The 10,963-nt window shown below is 31.9% G+C and overlaps 1 protein-coding gene across 2 annotated transcripts; it reads right to left on the bottom strand.

Moving 5' to 3' along the window:
- Positions 1-5,420: 5,420 nt before the first annotated feature.
- LOC132161886 (70 kDa peptidyl-prolyl isomerase-like) lies at positions 5,421-10,527 on the bottom strand. 2 transcript variants are annotated; one of them, XM_059572101.1, is made up of 12 exons: positions 10,335-10,527; positions 9,875-9,961; positions 9,220-9,480; positions 8,612-8,689; positions 8,444-8,524; positions 8,161-8,355; positions 7,977-8,063; positions 7,737-7,894; positions 7,150-7,270; positions 6,913-7,061; positions 6,361-6,488; positions 5,421-5,668 (listed from the first exon to the last, which is right to left on the bottom strand). In XM_059572101.1, the coding sequence occupies exons 1-12, from the start codon at positions 10,489-10,491 to the stop codon at positions 5,569-5,571; spliced, it is 1,602 nt and encodes a 533-aa protein (XP_059428084.1). In that variant the 5' UTR covers positions 10,492-10,527; the 3' UTR covers positions 5,421-5,568. The 2 variants fall into 2 exon arrangements, with proteins under 2 accessions (XP_059428084.1, XP_059428085.1); XM_059572102.1 differs by having other exon boundaries at positions 9,868-9,961; positions 10,335-10,424.
- Positions 10,528-10,963: the final 436 nt, after the last annotated feature.

The raw sequence follows: 10,963 nt of genomic DNA, 5'->3' as shown, positions 1-10,963 counted from the left end.
TTTCTTTTATATGAAGGGTGGTTTGCTGATTCTTGGTCTATCAAAACTTAACCTAACAGTACCATCTAAGTATTGTTGTAAACAATTTAGATCAAATGCTATATTTTCTATTTTTGTTGGAATGTTTTCATTTTCTAATAACCATTCTAATGGAAGTTCTACTTCAGACCAAACTACTGATTTTGGTACTCTAACATTTGCATCACAAGAGTGTGTTTGTATAAGTAAAGTTTTATCTTTGGGACTTTTAACAAGAGCATGCACATTAAGATTTGTTTTCAATGATTTATAATAAAATCTGTAAATTAATGCTACAAGTTGACTTCCTTCTAACATATCATAACCTGCTGTTTTTACGTTCAAAGTTAAAGCTTTTAAGATATGTGGATCACTTAAACTTAAAGTGAACTCAGGAAAACAGTCGAAATGAATTGGTCCTTTATGTAGACTAGATTCAACGACTCCTAACATGCTAGTGCTCTAATCTTAATGTCTTGCATCTCTTAAACACAAAAGTACAGAGGCGTTAATTCCTAGACGGACTAGGGGTTTTACCGCAACTTGGATTAATCCTACATGAAGGAAATTCATTTTCTTTTCTCTAAGTTTTTTAATTACTTCTTTGGAAAGTAATTGACATGTATCATGATGTTTATGTAAAGCATAAACTTGTTCAACTGTTTTTACACTGTAATCATTGCTAAAAGACAAGGGTGAAAAACTTGATTTATAAATTTCTTTGGTTGGGACCTTAGGTATGTTCCAATCATGTGAATCTGCATTTTTAACCCAAAGAGCATGACATCCATTCATAGTGGCCAAATGGTGTAACAAATGCTGTTTTATATCTATCTTGTTCATGGATTTGGATCTGCCAGAATCCACTCTTCATATCAAATTTTGAAAAAACATTGGCTTGACCTATTCTATTTATTAGGTCCTTTTTGTTTGGAATTGGATATCTTATCCATTGTAAGACTTTATTAAGAGGTTTGTAGTTTATTACTAGTCTTGGAGCTCCTCTTTCTAATTCTGCATTTTTCTGTACGTAAAAGGCTAAACAGGACCAGGGGGACTTGCTTTTTCTAATTATTCCCTTGTTAAGCAATTCTTTAATTTCAATTTTACAAAGTTCCATTAAATCTTGATTCATTTGTATGGGTCTAGCTTTAGTAGGAATATTTTTTTCGCTGAAATCTTTTACATAGGGGAGTTTTACAATATGTTTTTTCCTATGCCAAAAGGCATTGGGGAGATCGGAACAAACTTCATTTTGTATTTTCTCTTTGAATCTTTCAATTTTCTGTAAAAGAATGTCACTTGATAGTTGTTCTTCTATTCTTTTATGTTTAATTTCTTCTTTTAGGGAGTTCAAATGCTTGCTCTTATTTTGTAAAATGTTAATTGTTTTAGAAATTGAAATTTCTTTTAATATATTGAGATCTTTAATGTGTGGCCTTTTGAAGAATTTAAATTCTACTTTCTCTCCTAGGACTTCTGTGGTAATTCCTTTGTGATCTGCAGTAAAGGGATACAAAAGACATAAAAAGGGATTTCCAAATATGACTTTTGAATCAGGCATGTTTTTTATTAAGACAAATGAAGTTTTGAAACAAATATCATCTTGACAGACATGTGCTTTAGGCAACTTGTAATCTATCTGCATTTCACTGCCATTAGCTGATGATAAATGTTCTGTAGTTTTTAAATAGTATTTGGTAGGTATCATTCCTTCCTGAATACAGTTTAAATCTGCACCTGAATCTATCAAAGCTATAACTTCAAATTCGAATTCACCATTAATAATTATTGTTACTCTAGAGTGCCATTTTTGGAAAATGATTCTATTAATTATGTTTAAGTATTTTTCATCTGTATTGCCTTTGAAGATTAAACTTTTGGTTGAAGATCTTGTAGATTTTTCGTCTTCTGATTCTTGTTCACTCTCAGATTGACTTTGTTCAGAAAATTTTTTATCAATCTTTAAAATCATTACTTCTTGTTCTAATTCTTTGTTTTTGGCTTTTAAATCTTTTATTTCTATTTTGATTTGATTAACTTCATGCTGTAAGTCTTGGAGGGTTACTTTCCTTTGTTTTGATTTAAATCTGTTGAGGATTTTATCAATACTAATTTGTGGTTCTGTAATTTTTGTTGGTCCATTTTTTGTTTCATTCTTTATTAAATTACTCTTGAATTTTTTAAGGTATTTGGCTTTAGTTTCTGGGTCTTCTATTCCTTCTATCAAATCAATTAGCATTTCTTCATGTTTAGTTAGTACATTTATCTTAAGTTTTGTTTTACAACATGAATCTTTGCAACCTAGTTCTACCTCTGAATTACTAGAATTTTGACTTGATTCATAATTTGTTGAGGTGTTAAAAATTTCATCTTCATTGTCACTAGAATCTGAATTTCTGAGTTCTAAGATTTTATACAAATCTTCTTTTTCTTTGTTGTAAATTTTTAATTGATTGATTTTATCTTTTACTTTACACTCATTTTTGTAATGGCTTGTTTTTCCACATTTGAAGCATTTTACTTTCTTTTTGTCATATTTTGTGTTTTTTGGTTTTTTGTAATATTTTCTTTGTGTTTTATTTTTCTTGTAATATTGATTTGATTCAAAGTTTTTGTTGCTTCTATAACCTTTTTTGTAGGGCTTTCTATTTTTTGCGTATTTATCCTTATGTTTTCTTCTAAAGGGTGGTATAGGAGGTAAGCCATATTGTTCACAAAAATTTCCCATTTCATATTTTGCTTCCCTTTTTTCTTTGTTCAAATTTTTATTTATCTTCATATCTATACACATCTTTAATCCTATTTTACTTATTGTACTTATGATGTCTCCGTAGGTAAGCTTATCATATTCTATAATTCCAGTTTTATTACTTAATTCTTCACGGATTTTATGGGTGAATAGATTGGGTAAACCATTGATAAATTTTTCTTTCCAGAAGGCATTTTTACAGTCGTTTCTTAATATTACTCTTGATATAAAAACATCTTTATACCATCTAAAATCACTTAAGGTTGGACACCTAAGGTTACTTAGTTGGTCATGAATTCTGGATGTAACATTACTAGGGATTCCTGTAAAGTGTTTCATTATGGTATAAATTAAAACATTAATTCCATCTGAGATTCCTCTGTTATGTGCTTCATCGTAAATTGGGATTCCTTCTTCATCTTTTTGCACTGCATATTTTATTTCAGTACAATCTGCTTCAGTTAGGTATTTTTCCCACCAAGCTTTTAGTGTTCTCGTAAATCCTGATGTTAAAGTGTCTACAATTTTTGCATTAGTTTTTTCAGAATTTGTAAGGTAATTATTAGTAACCATTGACATGTGCTGTAGTTTATTTAAAATCTCTTGTTCAGACAAACTATCAATATTCCATTCATAAATCTTGTTAGTAGAGACTGAGAATTGGTTAAAAACATTTCGTTCTTCATATTGAATATCTGGTGGTGTAGGTCTAGGGTACCAAGTGAGGGTGTTAGCCGTTGGTCTAATCATTCTATTAATTTGGAATTCACTGAATTGTTGTTCAAGTTGTTGTATTTCTTGATTTGTAGTTTGTTCAGATTCTGAACTTTGTGTTTCACTTGTTGTTTCATATGTAATTATTTGTTTGTCTTTTCTAATGACTTTGACAGTTTTAGAGGGGGAGGCTTCAGTTTTAACATTTTTAAGGGTTTTTAGCGCGTCATTCTTGACATTTTCAAGTTGTTTAGCATATTATTGACCTTTTCAAGACAGGTTTCGTCTTTATCCTTTAAGTATAACATTTTGGGTTGTGAAATTTTTAAGAGGGGTTGTTCGCAATGGGGTTTTTTCTTTTCAGTTTGAGTTTTAGTTGGGGGTGTAATTCTGCTTTCTATTCAGCCTAATTGTTTTCCTATGGTTATGACACTTTGGTTTGTGTAATTGTTTTGTTCCATTAGCTTTTTTATGTTTTCGTCATCTTTGGAAGTTTCAAAAGGGGAGGCTAAAATTTTTGATCCTTTAAAGTTTACGATGATCGGTTCTTTTGGAGGGTGGCTTGCTTCTATTATTGTTTTATCCTCTTTTTCCCACTAGGTTAACATGTTTAATTTTTGGTTTTCATAAATTTTTATAAAGTCAAAGCATTTTATCTGTAACTTATGTTCATTTATAAATTTTTCCCATTCTGCAATGATTTTTATTTTTTGTTCTTTTGTATATTTTAACTTATATTTTTCTCTTTTTTATGTATTCTTGGTAGAATTATAGTTTTTTATTAAGGGTTGGAGGTCTAAAGTAAATGGTTTACTTATAGTTATTAATTGTGGGTGTAAAGGAGGTTCTTCTATATCTGTTTGTGTTGGGGAATTTGGTCCTTCTTCTTCAAAATTTTCTTGATTAGCTGTATAACATGGGGAGCGTATTACAGATTCTACTTTTATACCTTTTAACTTTAAATTTTTATCTCTTCTTAGAGGTTCAATATTAACGGAGGAAGAGGCAAAATTTCTACGGCTTTTATCTTGTGGATTTCTATGGCTTGTTGGTGTATCCTGGAAAGCTGTTTCTTTTATCATGAAAGGTCGTTTGCTGATTCTTGGTCTATCAAAACTTAACCTAACAGTACCATCTAAGTATTGTTGTAAACAATTTAGATCAAATGCTGTATTTTTGTTTTTGTTGGAATGTTTTCATTTTCTAATAACCATTCTGATGGAAGTTCTACTTCAGACCAAACTACTGATTTTGGTACTCTAACATTTGCATCACAAGAGCGTGTCTGTATAAGTAAAGTTTTAGCTTTGAGACTTTTAACAAGAGCATGCACATTAAGATTTGTTTTCATTGATTTATAATAAAATCTGTAAATTAATGCTAAAGGTTGGCTTCCTTCTAACATATCATAACCTGCTGTTTTTATGTTCAAAGTTGCAATTCTTCTCTTCCATGGCTTGAAGGGTTGGAGCTTGGCCTTTAGCCTACATGGGCTAATATATGTGACCAGGAGTTAGAATGGGTTGGGTTGGGTTTTGATCAAAATGTGATTTATGCATATAATAAAGAAAGAAATAATAAGTAGGTTATGGGTCAAAGCCCGCCCTTCACAAATAACTCTCAAGCCTTGGTAGCTCTTATAGACTTGTCTCTCTTTTTGTTGAGATTTAAAGTTCGTGTATATAATGGTGAATATGATGTCATAATATTTAAAACTTTTAAAAGACATGTCAATATTGACATCATATATGTCGTTACTTACACAATCTTTAAATTTTGACCATGAAATAAAGAGAATTTTATTCTTTTCAGCGTAAGTGTTGGGCCAACAAAATTAACAGGTCTAATTATATGATCATCTTGACAAAATTTAGCACTATACTCATAAATAACTTTTAAAATCATAATTGGATTAAAATTTAATAAAAATCCATCATAAATCTAACGATTGTCTTAAAAATCATATAAATGTAAGAAAATAGGGTTAACAAAATGAGAATGTGTATAGTATTATTACTCATACAACAATACAAGGCCACATGCCGTACAATACGGCATCACTTTGAGAAGGTTTGCTTCTAGAACTATCCCATTCTGGAAAGCATGGTGCCGAAAATCTCAGCTTCATATCTACCATATTCTCTCTGTTTATTTTTGAGCTCCTTGTACACGGCATTCATATCTCTGTTAATTCAGAATTTATTAATTAGGGAATAATATATGAATTAAATATTGTCCAAAGAATATAAGCAAGGATACCACGGTGAAAGTATACCATAAATCACTACTTATTTAAAAAGTTTAACTTAATAAAAAATAATAAATTTAATTATTTAATTTAAGAGAAACTTATAAAAACACGTCTGAATTTTCACGCATTTTAAAAGTATTTGTTGAAGTTCAAAAATGCTCAATTAAGGTAATTGAATTTTAATTTCTTTCAAGTACCCTATTTCGTTAGGATTTTCTCATTAAATTTTATCAAAATTCCAAAATACTCTTATTTTTTATTAGAAAAAAATAAAATAAAAATTTTGAAAATTCAGGGGTTTATTTTTTATTTTTATATAAAAAACACCTTTGCAATGTTTTTGCAACATCTTTGTATTTTTTTTTTTATTAAAAAAGGGTATTTTGGAAATTTTGACAAAATTTAACGGTGAATCCTAATGGAAAGGTAATTGAAAGAAATTAAAAATTCGATACCCTTAGTTGAGAGTTTTTTTAACTTTGGAAGTAGTGTCAAAACAGGTGGGAGTTTAGGGTGTTTTTTGAAGTCTCTTATTTAATTTATATTCTAACATGTTCTCTTACGTGTAAGTTCAAACTCTCCCTAAATAAAGAGGAGGAAGAAATGTTTGTCACAAGGCTCATACCTATTATTTGGATCAATGGTCAGAGCTGCCTTAATATCTGCCTCTGCTTTCTCTAGCTCAGATATTTTAAGGTATGCTTGGGATCTTCTGTACAGAGCTTTCACGTTCAATGGATCATGTTCTATAACCTGGTATAAAGCCAACAAAAAAAATACAAAAATAAAACATATAATCAAATTGAAGCATTTTCAATAACTGATTATTAAGCCCAAAAAAAAAAGAAAAAGAATTGTAGAAATTTATAATCGGATATATGAATGAGCAAGAAAAAAGAGCGGAAGCAGAAAAAAAAATCGATAAAGACCGTTAAGACTACATCTTGAATATAATGATGCATTATAAACTGTATTACAATGAGTGATAATGTTAGAAGGAGGACTAAAGTCCTCTTTGTGTCCTACCAAATGTGATGTGCCTTTTAAATGTACCAATCGATCAAAATTTAATACTAACCAACTCAAATTTAATGGTGATTTTAAAAGCCACATCACATTCTAACGTAACTCGTTTATGGCTGAAGCCGTGGAGGGTGACAGAAAAAGGAGCAAGTACCTTTGTACATAGTCCTGAAGCTTCCAAAAACTCCCCGAGTTTAAGTTTACAAGCAGCTCTGTTCAAATTACATGACAACCACACGGCATTTGCAATGGATTTCTCAGCATCAGTGAAAGAGTGATCAAACTCCACGTACTTTGCAGCCTGCAATTAAGCAGATACTTTAAGTTTTTGATAATATTATCATAATATCAAAAATATTGTTCATCTTCTAAACTAAATGCCAACTTTCCTTCTCATATTTCCTAGAGGCACTTAAGATCTTCCCTGCCTTAAACAGCACATTTCCATCATTTTTGTTCCTCTCACATGCTTCTATTTTCTCTTTAGTATCCATCTTCCAAAAGGGTTTCTCCTGTACACATGAGAAATGCATCAGAATAAGAAGAAATGTCGTAGTTAGAATACACATTGGAGTTGGTCCTGCAATCTACTTTTTAACTTTCTGAACTTTCATCACTTTTGCATCTAATTCTTAAAGTTCAAAATTCTCAATTAAGGTAATTTTATAAATTTTACAGGAGTATAAATGCCATTTTACCCATTTGCAATCTGATTTAACCCTAAACCCTAACGAGAGAGTTGAAATTGTAAACTTTATAAAGTTTGATACACTAAATTAAGAGTTTTTGTACTTTAAGAGGTGATTGCAAAAGCGATGAAAGTTTAGGCAGGTTAAGTGAAATTTCTCCCATAATTTATATAGAAGATATAACGTGTTTGAGATCAGCTTTGAATTTCAGAATGCTTTAACCATTAAGCATGTCAATAATGAGTTTATATATAGTGAAAGTTAAATATGAGCAACAAGAACAGAGAACCTTGATGAAGTCAATCAACTGGACTTCATAAAATAGATCTTCATTTGCAATTCCTGAAGCATCGTTGCTATGCAAATGTTCCATGCTGACAGTCACCACCGCTTGTTCTCCCCTTTTCATAGTCATGATTGCTCTGTCCAAGCCTTCATTTATCTGTCCTGTAAACTTGTAGGACAAGTAACAAGGTTAAAAAAGATGCAGAAGTTGATGCTCATTCCAAAAAGTAGCAACACAAAGCACCTTCCATTGTTGTGCACTCAAATGGTTCTTCATCTGATCCCTTCCTCTCAAATACTGTTCCATCTTTAAGTTTACCAAAGTATATCACTGAGAAAAAAGTACAAAAAAATTCAGGATTTTTTTATTTTTTATTTTATCTAGAATGGAAGCTTCAAAAGATAGTGTGTTTTATATGTGAGATTACCTTTCACCAAGGATCCTTCATTAGGGCGGTCAAAGCCTTCACCAACTTTCATGATCTTTTTGAGGACTTTCTTGTCTCTGGTGACATCAACAACACTTTTCCAGGACACCAGCTCAAGTTTGATGGTTAAATTTGAATCAAAAGGAACACCATCATCGATGTCTGTTGCTCTTTTTTCATTTTGTCTGAAGCCATCTGAAAAGGAGAGATTCAAGTTTAATATATCTTCTTCTCTGTAAATAGTAGAGAGAAGAAAAGAAAGCAGACAAGTACATTAACTTACAAGAGAACTTCACAAATAGCTCGGCTTTTTCACCCCTTCTCATTGTCTTCACTGTTTTGCTAAATGCAGGGCAAAAACAACCTGTTCCCGAAAATAGAAAAAGACATTTAACAATGTTTTTTTTTTTTGTGTAATTCTGTAACATATTACAGATGAAGTTCAACTTACCATCACCTACATTAAACTCCAAGCCTTCATCAGATTTGGAGACAAGCTTTCCATTCTCAAGTCGAGCCTCATACTTCACTGTAAAGACAGAAAAAGGTTACTCTAATCATGCAGGGCTGTGATCCTATTTTTATGAGCAAGTAGTTTAACACTTCAATTCATTGTGAGAGTTCTCTGTTTAATTCCTTCATACTTTCATTTTCTGTCAGCGAATGTCCCTCCGAGGACTAAAAATTGTAATACTTTTTTTTTTTTTTCACGAGTTTGCTTTCTGCAATTACCTTTATGGACAAAAAAGGATGATCTACATTTTTTTCTTCTAATTTTCTATATTGTTTGTTGGCTTGGCAGATGAGAATGTTGCATTTGAACTTATTGCAGGTTCAACTTGTATAAAATTATTAAGACAATCTTTGTATTTTTCCTAATTTTTGCCACAAAATTTTTCACAAACTTCATATATAGGTAAACAGAAACTAGTGGTTTAATTACAGAGTTCATAGCCAAACTTAGCATTAGTTTAGTTGGTTTATACAATAAAACTTTCACTGTTTTTTTTTTTTTTGTTATAATCATTTAAAAGAACTCTTCAGCACTGTCAATAATACCTAACACTTCATCAGCTTCTCTGGGAGTAGCCCATCCCTCACCCTCCTTTGTTATCTTCTTCAGTATTCCTCCATCACCAGTTATGTCTCTGATAGTTGTCCAAGACAGCATTTCAATGTCAAAAATGAGAGTTGAATTTGGAGGTATCAAGGGTGGAGAGCCGAGTTCCCCATAGGCTAAGTTTGGCGGTATTATAAAGCTTGCTCTCTCACCCTTCTTCATGGTGGCAACTCCTTCATCCCATCCTTTTATAACTTCATCTGATATCCAAATTTTACAGAAACACCCAAAAAGAAAAGAAAAAAGAAATCAGGTGAACAAGAAACAAACTACCAACACCAAGTCAAATGAGACTGAGATTTAACCAACCCAATTATCTCTGCAAAATAAAAGAGATTACATATCTTTTAGTATTCACTTCATATTCTGCAATATGATAATAGAAACAAGAATTGATATAAGGAAAATTTTGTGAAGATGCAACCCCTAAAACATGCAAACATTGTACACAACTTTTTAATGCTTCCAGCAAATTAAAGGGATAGTTATAATAGAATTCTCTCAAAAGGGAAAGTTCTGAAAATTTCTCATCCAAGTAAATTAAGATAAACATAGTGAAACAACATAAGTTCCTTTGAGTGGCATACCACTTACTTTGGCCAAGTTTGAACCTAAAAGAAGTTCCTTTATCGCGACTCGTAAAGAGACATGCACCACCCTCAATGCACCCGCTGAAATGAACTGAAACATGAAACAAACACCATTAGCCTTCATATGGGACATCAACTCAAAAATTCTGCAACTTTTGTGCTAAATTTAGTCACACAGTGACAGATAGATTCTCAAAACCATTTGGGTCTTTTTCTTTTAGTTCGTTTTCTCAGCTATTAAGCATATCAGCAATGGTGGAGTTAGAAACATGTTTCAGATGGGGGGACAAGGCAACATACATTAGATGTAAATCCAGCAGAACATGTCATACAAATTTAAAACTGACTTGTTCTAACAGTTTTGTGAAAAAATAGTAGAAATGAAAAAGATAAAGTGGATAAAAGGAGAATCGTGAGGCCACCCATTAAGGAAAAGGATTTGTGTGGTGTACTGCTTTCGTTACCTTCCACTTCATCTCCAGGAAATGGAGTCTGCCATGAATTTCCTCTCCTGAGAATCTGCTTTCTCAGGCCTTGGCTTCCGATTACCGTCTCTGGTAATCCAAGATTTTCGATTTTAATGTCAGTTTCCAAATAGGAATTGGAAGAAGAGTATTCCATTGAAATTTGTGTGTGTGTGAGAGAGAGAGAGAGAGTTTGAAGCAAAAGATAAGCCGTTGTTGGTTTCCCTCCTTTTGGAGCTTTCAGTTAAGATTTTTCTGTGAGGACGAGTGGTGAATAACTCGGAGAGTAGACTCAAAGTCTCACCCGGGATGGGTTGGATCCCGAGTTAGCCCAGTCGTTCTTGTAGCTTAATATTTTGATTCATTGTTTTTTCTTATAAAAAAAAAATAACAAAGATTCAGGTACGGGTATTTTTAAAAATTTCGTGAAATCCTCATCAATGTTTAAATCTTTGCATTTTTTTTTTTTCCAAAAAAAAAATGGTGTACTTTGAATTGACACCCTTCCGGTACATACACTTCCTTAAGATGTCTTGATTCCCGTCATTGTTACCTCAACAGTGATTGCTCAAGACACAATATCGGGGTATAAGTCTGTGTTTACACATTTCAATGAGTGCAACGGTGGC

The sequence above is a fragment of the Corylus avellana genome, chromosome ca9, assembly GCF_901000735.1.
Source record: "Corylus avellana chromosome ca9, CavTom2PMs-1.0".
NCBI lineage: Eukaryota > Viridiplantae > Streptophyta > Magnoliopsida > Fagales > Betulaceae > Corylus > Corylus avellana.
This window is presented reverse-complemented; position numbering and strand designations above follow the sequence as displayed.